The sequence below is a fragment of the Aythya ferina genome, assembly GCF_964211825.1.
Source record: "Aythya ferina genome assembly, chromosome: 15".
Classification (NCBI taxonomy): Eukaryota; Metazoa; Chordata; class Aves; order Anseriformes; family Anatidae; genus Aythya; species Aythya ferina.
Genome location: NC_140314.1, coordinates 7,825,060 through 7,850,544, shown reverse-complemented (window position 1 = coordinate 7,850,544; position 25,485 = coordinate 7,825,060). Strand labels below are relative to the sequence as shown.

At 42.8% G+C, this 25,485-nt stretch overlaps 2 protein-coding genes across 4 annotated transcripts in view; one reads left to right on the top strand and one right to left on the bottom strand.

The window, feature by feature from the left end:
* The window catches only part of POLR3E (RNA polymerase III subunit E), a 29,771-nt gene extending 18,096 nt beyond the window's left edge, over nucleotides 1-11,675 (top strand). For 2 of the 3 annotated variants that reach the window (XM_084536584.1, XM_084536585.1), the window contains exons 16-21: nucleotides 462-619; nucleotides 913-977; nucleotides 2,471-2,967; nucleotides 7,425-7,502; nucleotides 8,473-8,598; nucleotides 10,808-11,675. In XM_084536584.1, the coding sequence (XP_084392710.1) occupies nucleotides 462-619; nucleotides 913-977; nucleotides 2,471-2,967; nucleotides 7,425-7,502; nucleotides 8,473-8,598; nucleotides 10,808-10,864 (981 nt within the window). In that variant the 3' untranslated portion in view covers nucleotides 10,865-11,675. Of the gene's footprint in view, nucleotides 1-461; nucleotides 620-912; nucleotides 978-2,470; nucleotides 2,968-7,410; nucleotides 7,503-8,472; nucleotides 8,599-10,807 lie in introns of all 3 variants that reach the window. The other variant, XR_014698164.1, reaches the window with a different exon arrangement.
* A 1,478-nt stretch (nucleotides 11,676-13,153) lies between these two features.
* CDR2 (cerebellar degeneration related protein 2) lies at nucleotides 13,154-25,463 on the bottom strand. The gene is made up of 5 exons (XM_084536599.1): nucleotides 25,278-25,463; nucleotides 20,632-20,744; nucleotides 17,157-17,305; nucleotides 16,723-16,887; nucleotides 13,154-15,541 (listed from the first exon to the last, which is right to left on the bottom strand). The coding sequence occupies exons 1-5, from the start codon at nucleotides 25,354-25,356 to the stop codon at nucleotides 14,674-14,676; spliced, it is 1,374 nt and encodes a 457-aa protein (XP_084392725.1). The 5' UTR covers nucleotides 25,357-25,463; the 3' UTR covers nucleotides 13,154-14,673.
* Between the last annotated feature and the right edge of the window lie 22 nt (nucleotides 25,464-25,485).

The following is a 25,485-nucleotide window of genomic DNA, read 5'->3' as shown; positions in this document are numbered from 1 at the left end:
AAATGACAAAACATGCGGCAGTTTATGCACAGACGGGCTACTTTTGGAATGTTAGATCCAGTGCTTCTTAAAAGCTATGCATGTATAGATGCAGCATGTCTGACCTGGAGCTCTAAAATAAGATTAGAATTGTAGAATATGCTTCTCTTCACAATGATGAATCTTTTCATCTCAGTTGGGAAACTCCCTTTTCTTTACAAAACATGCCATGAGCTATTTGACTCTCAGATGATTAATCACCACTGCTCTCTGAAGTGCAGTGCCTTTAACGTTGTGTGAAAGTGCTGGTGCTGCAGAGGATAACTATCTCCCACTTACCTGGGCGTGTGTTTGTGAAGGTGCCCCACGTACACAGAGTCAGTCCAACTCCACCTGTCTCATGGAGCAATGCTCAGTGTTGCACGGCTGCAGATGTCCAATGTAAATTTACTTCCATCTTTTTTTTTTTCTTTTTCTTATAGCTTTGCCCAGAAGATGTGAAAGACTTCCTAGAGCATATGTCTGTGGCAAGAATAAACAAAGGTTGGGAGTTCATGCTCCCTTATGATGAAGACTTTGTTAAGAAGCATCCAGATATAGTTCAGAGGCAACATATGCTGTGGATGGGCATTCAGGCCAAGTAAATTACTTGCTTTATTTTGGGGAATAAGCTAGAAATAGAGAACTCTCTAGCACAAAGTTTCTGTTGACATTGATAAATAATGAGATCTCTATTGCCTCTGAGATATACCCCTCACAGTCACCAGGGGTGGGGAGGGAAAGACATCCCCACATCATTCAAGTCATTCCTGTTGGCTCCCTGAAGATCAGCTTTTCAGAAATGAAGTGTTCTGGCTAATGGCTAGAGCCGATGTGGCTGCATGCAAGCATAACAACAGAAACTCTATTGGTGTATTTTTCTTTGTTTTTCAGATTAGAAAAAGTCTATAATCTCTTAAAGGAACACTTGACACCAAAGAAACAAGAGACACAATCAGGTAAATGGATTTGTGTTTGGATTGTCTTGAAGCAAAGGCATATCTCTGTATTTCTGGGTGTGGTGGTTTGGAGTGTCTGTTTTTGAATGTGGTGGGGACTGGTGGTGTTTTGATTCTTTATTTTTTTTTTTTTTTTCTTTCTTGTGATTTCCCCTGTATTAGTTAAAAACATTTTGGTCTTCACTAGTATCTTCACTAACTAATCCTGGGGTTTACACGCTGTAGTAGAGCAGGGATGATTCCTTGACACCGGGAACTCTGTATGTGATAGTGTAAAATCAGCTGAAGTCAGCTGGTTCTGTTAACCACTTCCTCACTTATGGCAGTATGTATGCTCTAGGAGTATAAGCAGCTCCTGAAGAGAGGACAGGGCCAGTACACAATTAATTTTCACCTCTTTGTTTTTTTTATTATTTATTTATTTCCCCTGATTTGCACTGGGCTGTCTGTGGTGTGGTTGAGGGCTGAGCAGTTAACAAAGAATGTGTTTGTCAGGGGGCTGTAAGGAGGTGTGAAGCTCTCTTTTTTTTTTGACACCCTCCCCTGGATGCCAGTAAGAATATTAAGGTAGCTGTGCCATAGTCCTAAAAGATTGTGAAAACTTGAGATTGCAAAGAGTTTTAACTAGGCATTTGGCTCACTGCCAGACACTGGAGCCAGTGAAGAGTGTAAGCAGAACTGACAAACGTGCACGGGAATCCATCTCAATACCCTGTATCTGATCTGCTTGGAAGGATTAGGTGTTGGGTTATTCGGAGAGGATTAGTGGGCCTACCAGAAGAGAAGATAACAGCATGTGTGCTGTGTGGGCTTTTGCCTTAAATACAGCATTCCTGCCTGTGGGATTGGGGCTGGATTCCTCTTTTCCCAACACGCCCTTTGAGTTTTGGATTGCTGGGCGTGGAAAGGACACCAGAAGAGGTGCCAGGATTGCATGGGAAAGGACACCCTCCTGTCCATTTCCCCTCATCACTGTGTATTGATACTTAGAGGGTCTCAGACTTTCATACTGTGCACCTCATGCTAAAAAAGTGTTCAGATTCATTGTTAACCCCTGCAGTATACGTGCTGTACCTATAGGACATCCTTGTGCTGGCTGTGGCAGTTGCTGCAGTGAGTCCAACCAGCCTCCGCATACTCGTTTTTTTCTTTTTTTAAAGTTGTCAGGTAAAGAAGTACTTGGGTCACAAGTAAAGATATGTAAGTAATCTGTATCTTGGTTTCCTGATTTGTGCAAAAGGCCCTAGTGGCTGAACAAATAAACTTTCTCCTTGCTGCAGGTTCCTTTCACAAGTGGTTGGCCAACGTTGTGTTTTTTTTAAGGTTAAAAAGATAAAAAGTAAACTCTAATGCACAAACCATGCTTATGCCTTAGATTTTACAAGTAGAAATTGTTTCCTGGCTTTATTTTACTACGAGCCCTTTGAGAAACATCCTGCAAGGCTGGAGTCTGAGTTGTGGTGAATTTTATGGTGCCTTTTGTTCCTCACTAGGTCATCCATTGGTGGTTTCTGGGGAGCAAAGAGTCAACATGGCTAAAGCAAGAGTCAAGCAGAACTACGGGCAGCTGGAGAAGGAGTTCCAGAAGCAAAAGGCAGAGCTGAAATCAAATGACGCTGCAGCCAAGATGGATATCTCCAATATCCGCATCAAAGAGGAGCCTGTGAGCGATGAGGAGCCCATGGACACCTCGGCTTATGAGGGCTTGAACAACGGCGTTGTCAACGGCCTCCACGCTGAGGAGGACTCCATGGACGCCTTGAACGGCCACTTGCCTGGAGGCTGCGGTGACCGGGTGGCCCAGGAACTGAAGGCGTTTGTGTCCTCAACATTTAAGAAACAATTTGTACTCACCCTGAGTGAGCTCAAACGGTTGTTTAACCTTCACTTAGCCAGTCTGCCTCCAGGACACACGTTGTTCAGTGGCATTTCGGACAAAATGTTACAGGACATGGTGCTGGACACTGGCTGCAAACAAATTTTGGTGCCTGTAAGTATTATTTTGTTTTTCCTCTGGTGTTTAGGGAGGAGGGATGGGGGCCAGTTAAATGTCTGAGCTGTGAAACGTTTCTGTCTTGGGCTGGACTGGAAGAAAGATGTCCTCTGAGTAAGCATCCGATACTGGATCTGTTGAAACTGCCGGAGGTTTGTCTGAGGTCCTGCTTCTGGCAGGCTCTGCTTTCTCTGCTCTGGGATAATGCTCGCAGCGCAGTTGGCTCTGGGGCTCTTCCCACCTCTGAGGTGTGGGGCTGCAGTGACTCAGGGTCTCATTGCTCCTGTTTCAGTAACACAACGTGGGGCAGTCCCGGAGCTCTTCCCACCAGCTTTCTGCGAGTTGCACAAGCTCCTGACAGGGATGCTGCTGGGGAGGAGAGGTGATGGTTGTTGCCTGGCCCAGCGGGGCACAGCCAGCAGAGCCCTCTGGGAAGCGCCAAACCCTATCTCCAGCAGGTTTCTCTGGCCAGTCCTTTTCCTCCAGGATTGTTCAGAGATGTCTTTGTTTGTCTGTGTAGAAATGACATGTGTGATTGCGTGAGTCACAGCAACCGTTGTGTGACAGTACATTGCTTAGGAAGGAAAAAGAAATTTGGCATCGTGGGAAATAGCCTAAAAGGAAAATAATTTTACGAGACATCTGGCAGTGCTGATTGTTTTGCAACCAGAAAGAGCTTGGGAGTCGGCTGCCTTTGGTGAGAGAAGAGACGTGTGAACTGCTTGAGAGAGCAGGCGAGGCAGAAAGAGCAGGGAGCAGGCAGCCTGATGAGAGAGCCTGGAGCATGGGAGTTGGGAGCCAGCTCAGGAATAAGGAGGCAGAAATAACATGTTCAGTCGTGTGCAGAGTGCGTGTTGTGGCACCTGGGAACCTCGTAACAGACGTGAGGTGCCACAAGGGAGGCCACCGAGCTCGGTACTTTCTGCTTTCTCTCCTGACAGCTTCCAAGTCCTGGGGTAATGCTGGGCTGACGCTGCCTCCTGCTGCTGGAGAGACTCTCCTTTGTACACAGTGTAGGATGTGCGTTTGCTGTGCTGGTGGCAAATAGCTGAGGTCATTGCTGCTGTCTTAATTGGAAATGGGACTGCTTTGCTTTGGAAACGCTGGGAATTTGGGAATGAGTTCATCCAGCCTTCGCTTAAAGGCTGTGAGGAGTGAAAGTGGGATAGGTTCTGCTTTTCGAAAGACAACCTAAATAAAATCCTCCTGAGCACAGGTGGTTGGGAACAACTTTCTGTCTGGGAAGTCCTGTCACAGGAGCCCCGCAGAGGTGTGGCGATGGCACTAGAAGGTCTCTTGCTGGAGGTCTGCTGTAAGTTTTACTTCTGCTTACCCAAACTTGAGATCTTCTACAGGAGCCTGCACAAGCCTGTACTGTTATCAGCCATGTAAATTGTTAGCCCCCAAGCCTCCAGCTCATGCTCCGGGGAGGTGGCAGAGGTGCCTGGGCTGGTTTTACCCTTTGCATGGGCTCATATGTTTCAGTATCTCTTGATCATTCCCCTGGACAATTTTGTTTGAACCCACCGAGGCTGCCTGAGCTCAGTGGAAGCCCGGAGGGTTGTTTAGCCTGGGATTTTGTAGTTAGTTGCTCATTAGTTTTCTGTAATTGAAACGGCTTTGGTGATAAAAATCAATGATCTGAGGTAATTAAAGTGATGTTCTGTGGGGGGTGAAGACACTTTTGACTTGCACATTGCCCTATTATGGAAAACGTGTTGCTGGAAACAACAATGGAAACCTAGGCAGTGGAATGCCGGCTTTATTTACAAAGCTGACCTGCTGTACCTGGGGCACAAGATAAATAGTATTTGTGGGGAGCCAGGAGAGGTGCCAGGCCATCTGTAAGTGAGGCTGGGAGGGTGCCTGCAGGGCACTGTGCTTACCTGTGCTTTGTAGCATCCTCAGCCAGAAGGGAAGAGCAGGTCTGGAAAGTGAATCCCAGGCAGGCAGATGCTCCCCAAGTGCTGAAGGGGAGTGGGTGCGCAGCGGTGGCTGGTTCCTGCTGGCTCCCTTCCCCGCTCCGTGGCGTGGCCAGGCTCTGCCCAGACCTGGAGGCTATTTTGGAGCAGTCGGGAAATGATGTCAGCGTGGCTTCCTCCTGGCTGGGGTAGCAGGAGGGGTGCCTGTGTGTGTGTGTGCTGTCCTGCTCTTACAGGGAGCAGGGCCACGTCTCTCCAAGGGCAAAGCACAGCAGTTTGCCTCTAAGGTTGTTTCGGCAGATGAGTTTTTCTGGCAGCGTCAGCCCCCTGCAGACTGGTGTAGCAGGAACACGGGGCTGTCTGGCAGAGGCTATTTTTAGGACGTGCTCAGTGCTCCAGCCAGTTGCATCCCAAAGCCAAGGGCTCCTCCCCAGCAGCTTCCCTTGTAACGTGGCAGCCCTGGGACACAGGCAGCAAGTTGTCCAAAAGCCCTGCGATGGCTCTGGGGGCTCACAGCAGGAAGGGCACGGGGCAAGTGTTATAAAGAAGGGCTTTAAGGCAGTGGAGAGCTGTTTCAAGGTGAGACTGGAGAGGCTAAGATAATGAATGTGGCAGAGAGCGTGTATGGGAGGGCAGGACAGCTGGACAGAGCTGCACGTTTCTCTGAAGAGCCTTTGGTGGCATTTCCCTCCCCTGAGGACCAGAAGTGACAGCAGCAAGCAAGCAGGGAGCTGCTGGCACCAGTCTGTGCAGCAGTTTACGGAGTGAGGCTGGGCAAGGGGAGGAGGTTCTGTGTTTTTTCCCAAATAAATATTGTGTTGCTTTGGAGGCAGTTTCCTTGCTGAATGGCCAGAGAAGTGCAGCCGTGTTCCAGCGTGGCTGAGGCAGGAGTTTGCACTGGTGGCTTTCCCAGAGCGAGGCAGCGCGTAGCTCAGTGCTCGTGCTGCCCTGCAGTTTGCTTCTCCTGCTGCAGCTATCAGGAGAGAGGCTGAAGGGTTTGATTTTATCTGTGCTGAAAGCATACAAGAGGTTGTACTCCTCAATACATGGCATATCCATATGAGAAGAGAAGTGTGTCAGGTGTTAAGAGCCTAATAAACCTGAGTCCTGCCTCTGAACCAAGGAGGAAACTGTGTTATATTCCAGCTGTTTGGGCCAACGTGGGAGCTAAAGCTGCTAAACCCGCTGGAAAAAAATGCTTCTCCTCTTCAGTAAGATCAGAGGCATTGTGTGAAAGGAGAGGCTGATCTTTTGTTCTGTGATGCACGAGTCTCTTGGTGTGGTGTGGGAGAGGCTGGGAAGAAAGGTGTGTTTTGTACCAGCAGCCAGGATTGAGGAATACTGGAACAATCAGGATGGGCTTGTTAGCTTTTCCGAGATGATTGATTGAGGTCATCTGGACGGTTAGCAAGGAATAAATTGTTAGTGACAGACAGGAAGAGACACGTCAGGAGTGAAGGCATATTCCAGCATTGCTTGTTAGTTAGTGTTCTAAGGGGAGATGATAAGGCAAATGGACAGTATTCTGTTTTTGGGTTTTTTTTAGGAGTTTGGAGCATGGAGGAGAGGCAGTTGTATTCCTCCTGTGTGCAGGGGCATGAGGCCTCTGCTTCAGAAAAAAACAAATGGTGTTTCCTTGGCTTGGCACATGGGGGGAAAAAAATAACACTTCATTTTTGGAGCCTGAAATGAGCAGGTGTCTGGTTCACTCTCCATTGGTGTTCGGTCTTCAGGAGTCCTGTAGTCTGTCTCAGAGCAGAGATCACAAATGCAGCAGAAGCACAGTGCTTGTCAGTCACGCCAGCCTGGGAGCAGTGAAGCAGATACATCCAGGTTAGAGTCTGAATGTCTGAAACTTGCCACTGGAGACTTAAAAATCTCCAGAAAGACCCTGCAGTGCACTGGATGCTCAGTTGAATAATGCTTTGGGTGTTCTGGAAACAATGCGTCTGACAGGAAAAACCTATACGTCTTGCAGTGAAATACTGGCTGAGGTGCAAGCCCTAGCACTGCTCTTCTGGCACTTGGTGGTTGTCCGCTCTCCAACGGGAAACTGTGCCCATGCCCCCCATTCAGGGGGTCCAGAGTGCCCAGCAGCCCCAGTTTAAAGCTCTGAAATGCTTGGTGGTGTGCCTGTCACCCTGCTGAGGATTACCCCAGTGTGACCAGAAGCACCAGTCAGACATCACTTGGACATACTAAGGCATAGATCAGGATGCCGGAGTGCTCGTCCTATTCTCTAGGCCATAATTACCCCCTCATTCAGGGTCTGTGTGCTGCAGGATGGATTACACATGGCTCGTATTCGTTGGCTGTGGGATGGACTGTGCCTGTGCAGGCACGGGGGCTACCGGAGGGAAGTTACAGCTTTGAGTGTGGGGTGGGAGAGGAGCCTGTGTTGTTTCAGCAATTCTCATTACGTGGCCACAACGTTTTTGACTCACTGATAGGTGTCAAGGGATACTGTATCGTAGAATCATTAAGCAGAACTCATTAAATAGGTAGTTATTTTTAACAGCCTCTTGTTCTCAGTTTCCTCCACAGACTGCTGCTTCACCAGATGAACTAAAGGTTTATGCACTTTGGGAAGCTGGTGACACTTATGATCAGGTAAAGGCAAAAAACAGTGACCCTTCCAAATACATGGTTAGCGAGCATTTGGCAGCGACTGAATTTGTGTTTCCTGAAGTGGTAGAGCAGGTAGTTTTTTTTACCCTTTCCCTAAGGAAGTCTCCAGTTTTCAGTACCACTGAAAACTCTCCAGCTGAGAGGAAGCTCTCAGATCGCAGGTTGATCGTCACTGTGTCAAGACCAAGTGGTGTGGACAGAACCATTTTATGTTGGTAATTTGTGTTAGTAACTAACTTAACTCAGTGGAATGCAAAAAATGCTGAACCTGGGAAGAGAAAGGATTCTAGAATGTGGGCCTTACACCGGGATCCAGTCCAATTTTCTTTTATTTTTTTGTTGATGGTAATACATTAACTAGTGATTATATGATGCTGATACCTGGTGTATCTGTCTATATTTAGAATAGGAAATGATTACAGCATGTGTGAGCATCTCTTGAGTTTTAATTGATACCAGAGTAAATGAAGTGGAAGGAAAGGCAGCCTAACAAAGTATAGATGGATAATATAATTGCTGTGTCCGTGACCTAAGTAAGTGTTTATAGGGAAATCTTATGCATTGTTCTAGAGAAAAAGCAGTATCCAGCCTTCTGGCTGGAGTTGACTACGAGTTACATGAAAAGCATTTGGGAGGAGTAAGTCAAAGCTCCTTCTTCAACATGCTTTGTGCCTTTGGAGGTGCCACAGGTCACAGGATAGGTGCAGATCCTGTGACAGACAGGGCAGAGATGGGGTCTGGAGAGATCACTGTAGTGCCCTAAGAAAATAGGAGCAGACCTAATAGACAGCAGATATAAATGGGACGGAATAAAGTTTCAAGATTATGAAGCAAGAATCCTCTAATGCAGTTCAGGGAATGCTTTGTACAGACTAATGCACGTGCAGTTTTGTTGTAGAGAAAGCTAAAAATGTTTGTTCCCTTTATATTAATTATATTTTTTCTTCTGAAGCATCGCCAAGTTTTGCTTGAAATCTTTTCGAAAAATTATCGAGTGCGCAGAAATGTCATTCAGAATCAGTTGAGTCAAGAATGTGGAGAAGACGTAAACAAGCAGGAGGTGGATAGAGTGTTAAAGGTAAGTTTCTATTCACCTGTGGTTTTGATCCAATTAATGCATGAATTTTTAATGCTTTGGTTTGACCAAGGGATATTTTACCTTGAGCTGACAAGTGAATGTGATGCTATAACAATTGCTGTTGGAATGTGGACAGAGCCTGTTTTTCAGCCTGTTTTCTTAAAATTAACACTTGTCTCATTCTACCTTCTTTCCCTTTGAAGAGTAGTGATTGTGACTTCCATGTTGTTTGGCATTATTGCAGCAAATCCTTATTTCTGAGTTATTTTTTAAGAAACATCAGAGTTATTTTTAACATCAGAGTTATTTTTTTTAAAAATGCACTGGAATGTTAAATAATGTGGAGTTAAACATTAAGGTGGTGGGAGTGTTCAGTGCAGTGTTCTAAGCATACCAGCTGCCTGCTGTTGGTTAATGCTGAAGAACACAAGTGCCATCTATTCAGAAGGAAATGCATTTCATTCTATAGTAGGACTTACAGTAGTGTAGAGAACAAAACCATAGCCAAAATAAGCATACAGAGTACTAGGTAACACATTTCATAGAGAATGTTTATTTGAAACCTTTCATCTCTGTCTTTGAAGATGAGCTATTTACTTTCTAAAGAAGCTTAAGGTATACAGACCGCACAGGCCATGATTGACAAACCTTAAAAGTGATGCAGGGTGGCTAAGCAGAAGGCTGCCAACTAGTGTAACGCTTTAATCACTGTTGCTGGGCCCTTCCTCACCATCACCCACTTCAATAAGTCAAGTGCTGAAGTACTTCATTACGTTGGGATCTGTAAGCAGAATAATAGCATGTATGAAAAATTACACATCTGTTGCTGTGATAGTAAGCAAACTGGTCTTGCTTGAAAGAACCTGGTCTTAGTATTAAAATAAGCTCAGACATTTCTGCCTGCTAATCAAGACAGTATTTTGTGTGGCTTGCCTCTCCTGGAAGGTTTGTCAAGCAACTAGATGAGCTCTACTATCAGCTCTCCCAAAACATCTAGACAATGTACTGGCATTAGTTTTCACAATGATGTTGCTATTTAACAAATAATCTATTTTGGGGAAAAAAATGCTTTCCCTCAACAAACTGGGTACTATTTATATAAACGTAAGTTGTCGTGCAACCAGCCTTGTGCTGTGTCAGACTTCTTTGTTTTCAGTACATTTGTTACAGAAGCATTTGAATTTCTTTGTTTCTGAAATAAATGTTGAAAGTATGATTTAATGAAACAGGAAACTTTTTTGACTTCTTTAAACCATGAGAGACTGGATTCCACTTTGAATGAAATTGGTTTCATTGACTCCTATTTCCCTAGCTGCATGTGCTCCTTTTTTTTTTTTTCTAATACCCAGCAGAAGCGACAGACAGGGTTTGTATTTTTGCATCTGCAGATCAAGACTGCAAACACTCTTTCTAGCCTCTGCACTTAATTTCTTATTTGTAGAGTGTTTGGCTTTAAATCCCAAGAATTAAGAACTTTTTTTTTCCATTTAAGTTCCACAATATCCATTCTGTAGCAGTTCTTAAGTTGTGTTGAATTACCTAAATGGGAGGGCAGGAGCAGAAGAAAGAGAAGCTATTAGCTTAGAACTCAAGAGACTTGGTGTTCATTTAATAGAAATAAGAAAATGAACCACAAGAAAACCCACTTACTGAGCTCCTTTGCTGTGGTGCTTACCAGCTGTAAGCATAGCAGACGTGGTCAGAATACCAAAGTACGGTTCTGAGGTTTGACACTTCATTATCATAGAACATTGCTTCTTGTAAGGCTCCAGCTTTGGTGCTCCCTGTGCACTCCAGCCCTTCCCTCTGCTTCTGTGTCTTCACCTGAGCTTCAGTCTGTGCCAACCCCTCGGTTCCTCTCTCCTCAGCCTTTCTTAAGCTGGCTTCTGCATGATTCCCTCCATTTCCTCCCCCCAAAAAGCATGGCTTCTTGCTGCCATCACGTTGTTTATCCTGCCTGTGCCCTTTCAGCCTTCCCCCCTCTGTGTCTGTCATCTTAATTTAAGTTATATGATCCTCAGGGCAGAGATAACCTGCAGCTCTGCATTCATGGTCTCATTTGTGCTCTGAAAGGACTTACTGATCACATTTACCATCACAAAGCCAGTAATGGTTCCCAAAACAGGCAGGGTACAACTTAACTGTGGTAGTCCCTGAGCAGCATAGCTTAGTGCTGTGGGTGCTGATGGACTTTCCCTTTCCTCCCCAGGACTGCTGTGTGAGCTACGGCGGAATGTGGTATCTTAAAGGGACTGTGCAGTCTTGACAGCGGTGTCAGCAGTTCTGTTACTTCAGATGTTCTCCAGGATGAAAGAGGAAACCTGCGGTGGGCGGCACAGACAGTAATGCCATGGCCTTGGGAGTGTGGGGCAGGATCTGACCTACTTTGGGGCACGTGGGCATTGCAGAAAGACAGTCACTGACATCACAACATACTCACACATATGTTTGCATGGCCACCTAGGCGCAGAGAGCAACTAGAAAGACAACATGGGACCCTGTCTGCAGTTTGATTAATCTGGAATTTCTAATGTATTTTGCTTCTCCTTCTCTTTCATTATAATAAAATAAAACCATATACTGACACAGACATGATGGAAAAATCATGGTCTAATATTTTATTTTGTAAGTAATGCCAATAAAATTGTTTACAAACATCCCATTTTTTGTTAAATATCTAGATGCTCAGACATTAGTCTGAGCATTATCATAGCCCTTGCAGCTCTCTTTGTGAAGAGGAGATAGTGATGTTCATGGAAAGGTCAGGGCCGGGGGGTGGGTGACAAAATCACTGTCTCTAAACTCTGTACTACATAGCAATTGTTGTCACCTGTTGTCTGTGAAATGAACTGGCAAAAGAATTTACACTTGAAACAGATGTGGAACAACTACTGGATTTTGTGTATTGATGGGGGTTTTGTTGGAGGGATTTTTTGCATTATGTGCAAATACAGCAAGGTAAGTGCACCACATAGAAGGCATCCAGCTGTAGTTATCACACTTGGCAACAATGTAAAACCTCTATTTTGTGTAATTTTTTAAAAAATAAAATTTTATCTTGAAGGTCAGCTGTGGCATATTGCTGTACCCTGCCTTGTTTGTCCAGGAAGAAATGGAAACTATCCCTGCTCCTTTTAGAGACCAAAGGCTTACAGTGGAAAGAAAGGTCAGGAATGGTTTTAATAAACCTTACAGGTAGATAGTAAACTATGTCTTAACTTGCTTTACATTATTCTGCTTGCATCATGTTCTTTAGGGGGTACTTAGAGGTGGCTGTCAAGATGAAAGCCTGTTGCACAAGGTACACAGGTGCACAAGGTACAGTAACTGAGTTTTTTTTCTGTTCTAGGTTTATCATTTAAGCCTAACTGCAGTATGAAAAAAAGTACCCTACTGGAAGAGTTTTAGAGCAGTGTTACTTTTTACTGATTTTTGTTCACTATAATTTCTATCACATGAGAAGTTCAGGTAGATTCTATTAGCTTCATCTACTTATGCTCAGAAAAGACTCAGTTGTTGACAAAAATAAACAGATTAAGGTAGTTAAGCCAAAGAAGATTGGCCCAAGCTTAACATTTGGCATAGTTACAGCATTTCACACTTCTGTGGAAAACACTTTTAAACTGCTAAAACTACCTGAGTTCATATGCTAGCATAGTTTATTAGCTACTTAAATACAACTTGGCAGCACTTAAGTTCAGCCAGCTTTTGCAGCCTTTGTCCGTGTGCATCCACATCTTGACACTTACCTAGTATGACCTTGTTGCTGTAGCAGTAACCTACAGTTGTGTATATAAAGCCTCTCCCTGGGGAAGCCCTAGTATGAGTGAAGTTACAAAAGAAGACAACCTTGGAGTTTATTACAGAATAAATGTGTTAAACACTGGCTGTACTGTGATACACTTTAGCAGTGGCACAGGTGGGCAAGGGCAAGTTATACTACAGAAGAATCAAATAGTTACCTGGAAATTTAAGAACATTTTGAATATTTTTAAAGGCTGCAAAAGTATATAGAATGTGTTCTGTTAGAAAACACCATTAAACTACTAAGGGTCATCTATTTAACCAGAAATTCTAAGTTGCTGTTATATAACTGCTGGTCTCACAGGTGTGGATCCCCTTCCCCTGAAGTGGCGAGCAGTGTCAGCAGGAAAGGGCTTGTGACTAACAGCATTACAGCTTTCTCTTTTAAGGGTACTCCTTTCCAGCAGCAGGTCTCTAGATGAGGACCTAACTATTAGGGAAACAGTAACAATATAGTTAACCTAATGGCAGAAGAAAAGCTTTCCTGTCTTTCACCCCTCAAACACCTTTATTTGAACCCTGACAAATCACCCCAAGGAAAGAAATAGAAACCATGTAGTTGCCTCTGGTTTTCTATCCCAGACACACCTATCCTTTTCCTTTAAGTGCAATTTATTATTTTTTTTTTTTAGTGCAAATGTAATGGGAACTCTGTCTGAGCTATCATGGAAAGATTGCAAGACTAGATAGTGCAGGTGCCATCTGCAGTTTCCTGATTGGCACAGATAGGTAGAATTACTAGTTACACACGTAGCTTGACTGGCTTATTTATTTGCTTAGAAAAATATTCACAACATTCAGATTCCCATTTTTAAATAATTTTAAAGAATGCAACATGTTTTTAAGAAATTCCCACAATATGAATGAAGTCTTAATACTGCAACTGAAGGACAGCTATACACAAGCTTAACAGGGTACATAAGGCAGACAGAACCGCAATAGCAGCTGAACTAGAGCTGAGAAATTGTCAACACACTTTCAACTGTTTGGTGTATTGCAGCAACTCAGACAAGGCAATAAGTAGGTGGTTCCCAAGAACAGTTGAACAAATTAAGTTATGAGACACTTTATAAGAAGGATGTCGCCTCTCCTGGTGCCCTCTTTCTCCTTGATTGCTTAGCTTTTGCTTTCCATTCTTGACACTTCAAAGCAGTTTTAAAGAACATCTTCATGTTTTGTTTTCCAGAATTTGAAAACCTATGAACTTATTATTAGGGAGTGGAGAAGGAGAGGAAGAACAAGAACATGGGCCCCTGTTTTCAGAAGGATATGTTCTGGCAGTGTTACAACCACCCCGTAGGCAGCATGGAATAGGTCCACTGGAAGCAACAGACAAACCCATATAAGGTTTTACCTGACCTGTCTCCTTCAAGCACTGGGAGCTTGTGGTAGGTAGGCTTAAAAGCTATTCCACTATGTCAATGCTACTGCTAAAGTTAAACAGCTAAATTGCAACTTTCTATTTTACCAAATACACACATGTATGCACTTTGCAGGCATTCCACCAAAAAAAGAACAGTAGGTCCCAAATAACATACGTAATCAATTCACAGTATCTTGCCTTAAGACAAAGTTCCCTATATAAGAAACCATACCTAAAAGCCACACAAACTTTGTCAAATCCTTTCTCAGTAAGACCAACCTGTGGGAGAGCTTAGTGCACATGAGAAGGTGGTATTAACTTAAACCAAGCACAGCGCAAGCTGCTGTGCGTGCTCTCCACCTCCCTGCCAAAGCAAGTTCAGCTAGACTGTTCACTTCGTTCTCAAGACTCAAGGAGAGGCTGCCCATGATACTGGTCAGGGGCTCTGTTTTTGTTCATTTTCTACATCATTTTACATAGTTACAGGGCTAGATCATCACCTGCAAGCAAAGAAAAGCTTATAGCCTGGTTCCTTGTGAGAAGTACTGAACAGGTTTCTTAGCTCTGTTAATATGAAGTGGACTAGGGAAACTAGTGGCAATTACTACTCTGGACAGACATCGTGTAGTATGAAGTAGTGTAGTATTAAGCTATGATGTTTGTTTGCTTTCCAACCACTGGTTTGTGTGACAGTGCTAAACAACATCAAATCTATTGCTACATAGGTACAAGGAGACTGCTAGTCTAGCCAGCTTGTTAACTACATGTCTACAAACCAATTGAAAACATTCATTTTGAGTGCTAAAAGAAACAGTGTAAGGGGTCTTTTGACATTTGTGTAAAGGTTTTCCCCTCTTTGAATAAGAGATTAGTCATCAACAGAAAATGGGTCATCAGAAAGTCCAGTGTTAGGGTTGAGAAGAGAGGGACTTGTACTTAGATCTGTGTTCATCTATTTCTTCCTTCGTTTTTTTGATACAGCTAAAGATCTCCTTGAAGAGTGCTTTATATTCAGGAGGAGCATTTGCAGGAGAGTCACTTAGCTCCACATTTGTGGATTCTTGATTGCTAGCTGAAAGATCATACTGGGTATTTCCCACGTTAAGGTCTTTGGAATACTGCTTCAGTGTTTGTACAGCCTTGTGTTTCAAAGAATCTTCATCGATTTGACACTTCTTTAAAAGTTCCTCATACTTCACTTTCAGAGCATTATACTGAGCATCAACTTCATTAAGCACAGAGATTCCTCGCTGCTTCACAGCTTCAGCTCTCCTAATACACGTTTCTTCGTGGCCCCTTAGAATGTCTCCCCCTGCAGCGCTACTTAGGAAAGTTTCACTACTGCTCCGCTTCAGTGCCTTCTTGTCAAGCTCACATACGTTCAGAAGTCCATCATCTGCTGGGCTCTGACCAAGCTCCCTTTCTAAGGATTCCTTGAATGAAATGAAAAATGATTCTGGCACCAATTTCTCTGCATTATGGAATGTGTTTTCAGACTGAAGTATTTGGCGCATTTCAGCTACTTCCACTTCCAACTCCTCTGCACGAGCCCGATACAAGTCTATATCAGCAAGCCTCTGTTCAAGGTCACAGTTTTCTTTTACCACAAGACTATATTCCTCTTCCATGGTTATCCTCTTCTCTTTTTCTAGGTTAAGTTGGGCTTGCAGAACTGTAACTGCCTTTTTTAAGTTCTCATTTTCTTCTTCTAGAGGACTTAGCTGACTATCCATTGAAGTTATCTTTTCTGCAAACACATGATCATAAACAAAATACCTGCAGAAACAAACACAAAAGTATTATGAAATCTAGGAAATACAGCTGACCACACCTAAAGTTTTCCTGTCCTAGGTAACTCATGACAGACTTAAACTGAATGCTAACATATCTCAGAATATACATAGCAGTCATTTTGCTAACCTATCAGTCCATTTAATAATCACAAAGGGAGTTTGTAAATACTTCATGTGCCATCAAACCTTCCCCCTCTAGCAGAATGGCAGCTTTTTAACAGTTTCAAGTTATAGATCAGCTTACTGAATAACTAGGTCTAGAATTTAAGTTTTTAAAAAAATTCATGTATCATGTAATATTTTCTGACCCTTCAGATCTTTTTCCCACAGCTTTCCACTCTTACAACTTGTGTCACTATTGAGTGTGGAAACAAGCTTCAAAAAAGATAAGGCAATTCTGTAGCCACAAGCCTTTGGCAGTTTGAAAGAAGCCACATGCCTATCTTTCAAAATGTCAAGAAATAACACTTGGATACAGAGATTGCTTATTTTGCAGTCTTACTTCCACGTAGTACTGGAAGAGCAGACAAAAGAGCCTGTTCTCCTTGTCTGTAAAGGTGCTTCATTTCTGACATTACCTTCTAGGACTGAAGCTAGACTGAGTTTTTACACCAGGTGACTTTTGATAGGCATACAAAAGCAGTTCAGCTGGGTAGAACTGCTCAAAACTAAGAAGCAGCCCAGAGCTCCAGGCACCATTTTAACCAGTTTAAATTCAGCAAATCTACTGCATTTATTCCATCTTGAAGACAAGATGCCCACAGACATCCAAGAAAAGAGTAAGTTACAGAAAAGATTGTTTAGGATGTTTATTTAGTAATTATCTGTTTGCACTTTATCTGACTGAAAAGAAGGAGGTTCAAATCCTTGTAGACTTCCTGGGCTATGATTTTATATGCTTAGAAACTTTGGAGCAGAACCTTTCAAGATAAGAGAGTGGAATGTACAGTTCATCTTCCACAAAGGCTATTACAGTCTTCAACCAGAAGCATGCCACTGCAGTGGCAACACCACACAATGCAGGACTGCAGAGATATTTTGCTAGCTGTGAACATAAGATGCTTTTCTGCTAGCTTCCTTGACATCTGTGCTTGTTTCTAGTTTTTCAAACTTTGCTTAAAATAATTTCAGTATTTTATTTGGTATGCAAGACAAGAGTCTTACTGGCGAAGGTCATACAGCTCCTTCAAACACGAGAAGCTGTGCATTGATCTTGGCTGGTCAGATCTCTCATGGCTCATCCGGCCTCGTCCAGACTTCTTCAGTTCTTCTACTTGTCTTTGAAGGTCATCTATGTGTGTTTGCAGATTTTCAATAGTCTCTGTCAAGCTAAAAGTGAAGGACTGCTGTTAAAACATCTGACTGTTCAGTCAAGGACACAAGATAAAAGTTCTCATTACCTCATATTGCAATTTCTCCTCTGAAGACTGCTCTTTGGCCACAAAACACTTTTAAAGTTACCAATTTAAGAGTGTTGTAGAACAACACTAGACAGAAACAGCCATTCAGTAACTGTACAAACATGCTTGGTCTGCTCTTTTTCATATTAACAGTTGGGAGCAGAGGGGAGAAAAGAGGATCTAGCCTAAGTTTGTTACCTTAGTATCTTTTGTTGTGAAGCTCTGCTCTCCGCAACTAGTTTTTGATTAGTGTCTTCTAGTTCTCTTGCTGTCACATCCAGCTGCTCATAGACTTTTGCATGTTGATCATTCATTTGACGCAAGAGTTCCACTTGCTTTGTGAGATACTGCAAGACAATACTGCTGTTACTAGTCTGCACTTGAATCACAGATAGAGCTACTGTTCTACACTTCTATTCACACATAAAAAGAACTACTACGTTTCAGAAATATAGAGATTCCAGTGGGTCCTTTGGAAAACATACAGTTGTAAAGGTACCATCAGAGCTCAGCTAGGTAGCTTGCTTTGTCACTGAGGTCAACACAGACTGATCAGTCAGCCTTTCACCCAGATGAGTTTGGTTTGTTTGTGCTGTTTTTTTTTTTTTTTTTCCTTTATCTATCCTTGCTGCAGCTAAGCTGTTAGCCAGTACCCATGCCTTCTTGACTGGGTTTGTCTGTAGTGCAGTCATCACTAATACAGCCACAAATCGCAATTTCAACACAGCCCTTAACTATCCATTGAGTCTTTCTAAAAGCTGCAGTGGGCTCCATCAGAAGTTTTGTAATGACGTTGACCCAACAGTTTTCTTAGCATTAAAACTGAAATATTGGGTGGCACTATCTATATCTTTTTTCAACTGGCCTATATTTTTCCATTTTGAAGCAGCATTGTTCAGCAAAACACAATTTAGATTGTGGTCACACTTAAGAGAGTTTGTGGACTACTGTGTGTCAGGAAGTACAACCAAACTTTTGGATTCACTCTTTAATTTCTCATAGGGAACTCCAGTTACTGTAATACCAAGAGGTTGTGTTTTTTTGTTTGTTTTGTTTTTTAATAAAACACACAAAGTGGTCTCATTTAAATCCTCTTTAGCCTTACAGTTACCAAAATAGCCTGTTAAGTGTCTAGAATACTTTCAGAAAGCCTGGAATTCTCAGCATAAGAAGTTAACAATAACTTAAGACTCTTAATTCAAGTGCCTTATATGGTCCCACATATGGTAGGACTGATACAGTTCAAAAAAGAAACACATTTGTTTTAAACAGGCTTGAGAACAACAACAACAAAAATCCTTTAGTTCTGAAATACTTTGTTATATAGAATTTCCTTCTTACAATACATTCTTACTACATGCTACTCACTGGTAAGTATGAACACCCATTGGACTTTGAGGCAGATCTACCTCTCTTTACATAGGCACATACTGAAAACTTCTAATGTTCTACTTAACCTTTTACCTCCTTAAGAGAGATTGATGGGTTTACATTTTAGGCAATTTAAGAACAGATTATAAATTAATCTAGGACTAGTAACTGCTACATACAGACTTCTAGAAGATCAACACGATAGCAGTTGGCTAGATCCTTCTGTAGCCTGTACGCACGTGACAGAGGATTTACACAAAAATAGTTTATGGATTAGCAGCAGAATCTCAATGTGACCCACTTCAGATTAACTTTCCCTATTGGTCACTCTCAGAAGGAGCTAGAGATCTTCATATTTTGTTCAATACAAGACTAAGCACAGAAACAAGGTTTTGGTACCAGAATTAGATGTTCCCACTTCTCACAGTGGGGTTTTGCAGAAGGTTTAGCTGAATGGAAGATGTAAAGCACCAGTTTAATCCACCTTGTCCCTCCAATATCTTTAGTGTTGGTATTAATTTGGCCTGCTGTAACCAGGCCATGAAAACAAAGCACAGCTGTGGTAACACCTTAGAAGTTTGCATTTGTTCCACCTCCCCAGCAACTGAGCACCTAACATGAAGCAGCAGCTGAGACTTCTGTTCCACTGCATGACAAAGGAGAGTCAGTATTCCTGAAGTCTGAGCGCCGAGAACTAATATTCAGACAGCAATAAAGTTGCCCTTTCACTCCAGCATTTATTACATCTACAGTGATTCATTAGTGGCATACATGTCAGCACAGAGGTCAGATATAATGATCCAAGGCTGTAAAGCACTTAATATGTTAGTATATAATATACCAGCTATAATCTTAAGCATCCCAAAAGCCTTTGACCCTTCCTTTTCAGTTCAGAAAAGGTAGTGCCATATTTGAGAATGACTTTAATCATTGTAAGAAGAAGTTCTGGAGTTCGCTACCTGTAAGAAGTGGATTTATTGGGGAGGATAGAGGCAGGGGGTAGAAAGAATTTCATTACTTTATTTGCACTAAAAAAAGCTAGTCAAAACCTGATCAAAGTAGCTCCAAGAACAGCTGAAAGACCACCTTCTGCTTGCAGAGACGAGCAAGTTAAGAATTAGGAAGATAAGGAAACATCAAGCACAGAGGCACAGATATAGCACTTAGAGACTGCAAAGTTACGTTATTTCAAAACATGTTGCAACTGTATTAAACACTTCCAACAATATGTCTGATTATAGAATCATTCAGGTTGGAAAAGACCTCTAAGATCACCAAGTCCCACCGTTAACCTAGCACTGCCAAGTCTGCCACTACACCATGTCTCTAAGCATCCCATCTGCACATCTTCTGAATACCTTAAGTAGAGCAGTATTTGTATAGCACCTTCATAACAACGATAAATGTTTAAGTCTTAAGTTGCAGCTGTACAAAAACACTCTGTAACTGCGCAAGTTCTACTTACACAGATTAATTCATATTTTGTAAGAATTTAGCATACACCAGTCACAGCCTGGTCCCTGTGATTCACACTAGAATGAAACTAAAATGCTGGACTACGTTTCCATTATATTGTCAGTTAGAGAAGTACTGAATATTTAATAAATTTAATTATTAGAGACCATGCATTGCCCTCTTAATAGATGAAAATCGTTACATTGACAAATGCTATGTCTGCAAGAACATAAGCACTGTTAAAAAAAGACGTTGCCAAAAATGGTTAGGTTTTTCCATCAAGTAACAAAGCTGAGCGTTTCCAGAGGGTGGTTCTGATCCGTTACCCCGTAACTACAGAAACATATACCCATTACATCCTGTATTTAGGTACTAGTTAAATGTTTGTTCTTGCTGATTTTTAATTGAACTTTACTTTAGTTCCCTTTACCACAGCTCAGTTTAACAGAAGTACATATCCTCCAATTTTACTCAAATCTTTTCATGCTTTAGTCAAATTTCAGTGCAGTAATTTATCATAAGAGGTCAAATGATACGAAATTAAGACGAGCAAAGTTTAGCAATAAGACACCTGAAATAACTTTTCCTGTATAAAACTCAAGTCCTTTGTCATTATATAAAACAAATCCAACAAGTTTAGTGGCACAAAGACTCCATTGCTGAGACAAACAGGTCTAACAATGATCAAAGCCTATCTATGTTATTGAGGTAGCAGAAGTACTTAAAAGTTGCTCAGTGATTGTCTTGAAAGTGTCAATCAGATGTCAAGAAACTCAGATCTTCTAACTTATGTGCTATTTTGTTGCATGGTTACATGCTTTAACACTTGGGTTCCTTAAATATTTACCTCTATCTCCTGCAGTTGCTCTTGGTTTGTTGCATACATTTGCTGTAAAGATTCCTCTAATTCGGTATTTCGATCCAGTAGTGTCTTCCCAAGCTCAGCAGCAAGGTGAAGATCTACAAAAGAAGTCATATGTACACACGTTACAGACACAGCCAGCCATCTTCTCTTCACTTCCTTCCACCTGCCCAGTACAGCACCAGCATCTCTATTTGAGGTGTCTGTTAACTACATTTCACGATGTTTACAACAGTCGTGTTTTAGAAAAGTAAAGGTAAAAGCAAACTTATCAGGCTAGACCTGGGCCAAAGCTGCCTGCACTCTCATTTGCTTTGCTGTTCTTCCCCATTACCCCTTCAGCAAGGAGCTCAGGTCACACAGGATCAAAGCGGTGAATTAAAATTGCAGACACTTTATGGTGAAACAAGAATATGTAAAGACATAAAACTAATAAAGAAATGTAGCTATTCTGCTTTTCAAGCTCATAAACCTAGGAGACAGCAATTGCTTTATGTGCTCCAAAACATCATTTTAAGTGTCATTTATTCCCAGGCACTTAATCTCTATTTCACTTCAGTCATCTTCAATCACCTCCAGGGTGCGGTGACTAGTGTTGTTTCGAATTAAGAAATAAATCATCTGAACGCCCAGTTCCTTTCTCAAGGGAGGCTTGATATTTGTTCCACAGCTTATGTATTGCTAGATATTCTATAATATTGTCTTTACAGACACACACAATTTAAAATCCAACATTATGTGATGAAATCAATTTAGTGTTATGGTTACCATAGTAATTACTCTGTGCAGGGTATTACATGTTTAAAATCCAACAGATTTTGAAAGTCTCTTATTTTTCACCTCCTTCCCATCACCTGGACCATGACCATGTTGTCTCCTGCACGCATGACAGTCTTGTTAGTTTGCTCATAGATGGGACTGGCATCACCAATGGGAAGGAAAGGAAACAGAAGGAAATTCAAGAAAAAAATTCTATTCAAGAAGTCTTAAATTAAGGTACAAAAAGCATGTACTGCATCAGCAGCAGTTGCAGCAAGACAAGAAAATGCATCCCATTTTCATTTGATTAAGATGGCCTTGTTTTAACATGTTATCTTACCTCTTTCCTGCCCTTTCCCAGTTACCTTATCAGCTAGTCATTGGAGTAGACAGAATGCTGCTCCAAGATTGTTTTGTGCTAACCTTCAGTTTGGCAGCCTGTCCAAAATGATTACTTGATCTAGATGCATAAACCAAGGACTGAATTCAGACCTAACAGCCAAATGTTCCTGTTCACTTGTCTCTGTAAGCTGTAGATGTCCAAGTTTGGACAAACAGCAGCTGTGGTATTCTTTACACATTCTTTACAGCTCCAGTGCATTGTTTCCCACCTTAAAGTCACATTCTTAAATTCCACAAAAATTATTTCAAACAAGTCACATTGCATCCAAGTTCCTGATAGAACTAGGAGCCCCACTGCATGCTGGTTTATACCGAGCAGTTTATCCTCACGTAGCTCTTTCATTGTTACAGCACTTGTTAAAAAACAGCCGATTTTAGAGCTTTTTCCCAGGGTTTAAAGTATTTGGGATAAGAAGACCTTAAGGCATCCTGCTTAAGATTTTCCCATTTTAAAACAAAGCTCATATATTGTTTATCCATGGACAGAGCAACTTCTAAAGCAAACACCAAGCTGTTTGTTCTATCACTCTATAGAATACTGGAGTCTTCAAATCCAGTCATCTTTCATCCTATATAAAACAGAGTCCTGATTCACAAGTTCTCATACTACACAAATCTTTACTAACACCCACAATCTTTAAAGCCCGTCAACAATATTGGCATCGTTCAAGGCAAAGACTAAATAGTCCATTCTTTTATTTTAACAGAGTAGAATAAGAGCTTTAGAGAGGATTTTAGGATTATGTTAAAGACTTGATGCATAATGGAATTTTGCTGCCATTTCCCTTCCCAAAGTGAAAGTTTGTTTTGATGTTTAAATACATTTAGGAGTAGATAGTTTCATTCTTAAATGCCCCCACATCTACAAAATCAAGGAGTGCATACCACACAGCACTTTGAACACAATGCGAATAATAGAATTCATGTCACTGTACTTATACACCCAATCTGTTCATTAGCATGGCAGAAGCACAAATGAGTTACTAGGGGAGAAGCATGCTATTTTGTAATTAAGGTAATTTGTTTTTGAGGGGGAGAAGACAAGTGGAAGAGCTCAGTAACATGCAATGAAACTAACTGCTACCCTAGAAAAGGCAGCAACAATCTGGCCTCTCCTAAAATTAAGAGTTTACTTTGCATCTGTTTTTCCACATTAAATGCCTTTTCTCCCTATATTCCCTAAGAGGGAATTTTAAGTCAGATGTAGAACATGTTCTCCTGATACAGAAGTTAGTTTACATTTGTCTTAGTCACTGTATAATACTAGAAGCACACTACATTTTCTGTGGAAAATTTGTGTAAACTAATAGTTAAAACCTGCAACAGGCAATTACACATTTTTCCTTTTTCAACATGAAGATGTAAGCAGAGAGGTTTTTAAATAATGCAAACTGCATAAGCACAAATCTTAAGAACCTGATTTTCATAAACCTGATCAGTCTTACTCATGCCATTTAACAGCTGCATCAGGAATCTCTAAGCTGAACAGGATTTCAGTGATAGGTCTTCAGTGGTGTTACAAAGCCCTCATTTGCAAGCACTTCCCCACAAATTCCTTTGACAGTGTTACAGTAATTGAGAAAAAGACGAAGACAGTACCAAAACCCTTATCTTCTACATTTCATAACCCACATAACAAAATGATTCAGGTAATTTTCCATCTAAAAATAAGTCTGTACTTTTGAATAGCAGAAGGCATTAGTAGTGCAAGATGTATATGTAAGCCTGGTTGAAGTTTATTTAACTGTAAAATTAAACCTTTTTCTTACTGAGATGTATATTCTCTCCTCCATGATCAGATTACTCTGTGTTATTAAAGCAAGTAACAGCAAGAAGCAAGAAGAACACTCATAAAAGAGCTCTTTTCCAAAGGTCAGCACACTGCAGGAAGACACGGATCTTGCAGGAGGAGGAATGGCTGTTCCCATCCTTAGAAGAATTCCACGAACGTTCTGTTTTCAGCAGCAGCATGCCAGAGAAGCCCACCTCCATTGTCAAGGCAAAAGCTTTTGATGCATACAAAGACTGTTGAAGTTCGCCTGAAACCTTACCCTGATTTTCAGTTTCAAAGACAGCCTGAGAAGAAGTACAGGCTTGTTTTAGGATGCTTCTTAAATGCTTAAAAACCTGTGTTTTCTCACAGACACGCTCCTCAGTTCTTAGACATGCACGGATTGTTTGGGTTGTGAAAAGTACAAAGAGACCTCGATAAGCAATCTTGCTCCTCTGTTTACATACTCTGGTATCGCTTAGTTTTAGAGGGATGAAAAGTGTCTTGCAGACTGCAGGAATAGAGTATAATGGAACATTTTACAAACACTCCCTGAAGGAGCAACTACTTTGCGTTTCAACTTGCCCATCAGATTATTTTCCTCCATTCCCTTTTGGCAAGGCTAGCAGAGACTTCCGTTCGGGCTTGTAAGAGATAATCCTCAGAAAAAGACTGTTCAACTGCTGGGAGAGCATGAACCAGCCCTCAAAACGCACTGACCTCTAGAAGGGACTGCTGTCTTCTGGCTCGCAGGAGGGAGCGAAGTGGTGATTTTATGGTCATTTAAACTATGAAAAAATTTGAAGTTAAACACCAGTAAGGCAAGAAGTCAGCCACTCTGCATCAGGAACTCGCCTTATAAGTCTTCTACTCCCCTAAATGCTGATGTTGTAAAAACAGTTAAATCATGTCTTCTCGTTTCCAACTCCTCTTCCTTTTGACAGCAAACCATGGATGGTTTCAGGATCTTACTTAAATTAATTGGTTTATAACCTACAGCCACGAAGACATCTCTTTTGAGCTCAGAATCCCTAAACATAGTTGAGAAGCAAGCTATTTAAAACCCAAAGCATACAATTAGGGACCTATTCCTGTCTCAGAAGTTCCTGCTGGCAGGTGCCTGATCTCAGCACAAAATCTGCTTAACCAGGGACGGCTTCCACACGCACCTTTCCTTACAGCAGAGCAGCGTGTGGCGGCGTGAAACCCTAAAACCTGCGCGGGGCTGAGGCAGGGTGGCAGGACAGCACCTCACCGCTCCCAGCCGGCCCTTTAACACGCACACGGGGCCGGTACCGAGAAGTAAACGCCGGCCGGCTCTCAGGGAAGCCGCGCATTCCTCCCATATCGCGTCCGCAGGAGCCTTTCGGCTGTGCCACCGCCTCGGGTGGGCTCGGCAGGGCGGGCTGCCCTCAGCTCCCCCCGCTCCCGGTGCCGCTCGCAGCTCAGGTGCCGCCGCCGGCAGCCGCCTCCCCGCCTCGCCCCAGCGAACAAAGGCAGCCGCGGGCTGCAGCGGCGGGGCGAGGCGAGCCGAGCCGGGGCTGCCACCGCCCCCAGCCCCTCACCGGCGGCTTCAGCCCAAGCCCACCCCGTCCCCTCCGGGGCTCGCCCCGCCGGGGGTCACAGCACCGGGGTCACCCCCCCGGCTGCTCGCTCCCCGCCGCCCCGCGCCGTGCCGCCCCGTGCCGTGCCGCCTCACCTTGCTGCAGGTCCTGCTGGTCGTACCAGGGCTCATCCTCGCGGATCTCGAACTCCTCCACCAGGCTGCCGGCCAGCATCGCGCCCCCTTCTCCCTTCTCCCTTCCCCCGGCGGGGCCCGGGCCAGCCGCCCAGCCGCTCCCTCTCCCCTCAGCGGCCGCCTCCGGCCATGGCCGGGCGCCGCCGATCCCTCGCCGAGCCTCTCCCCC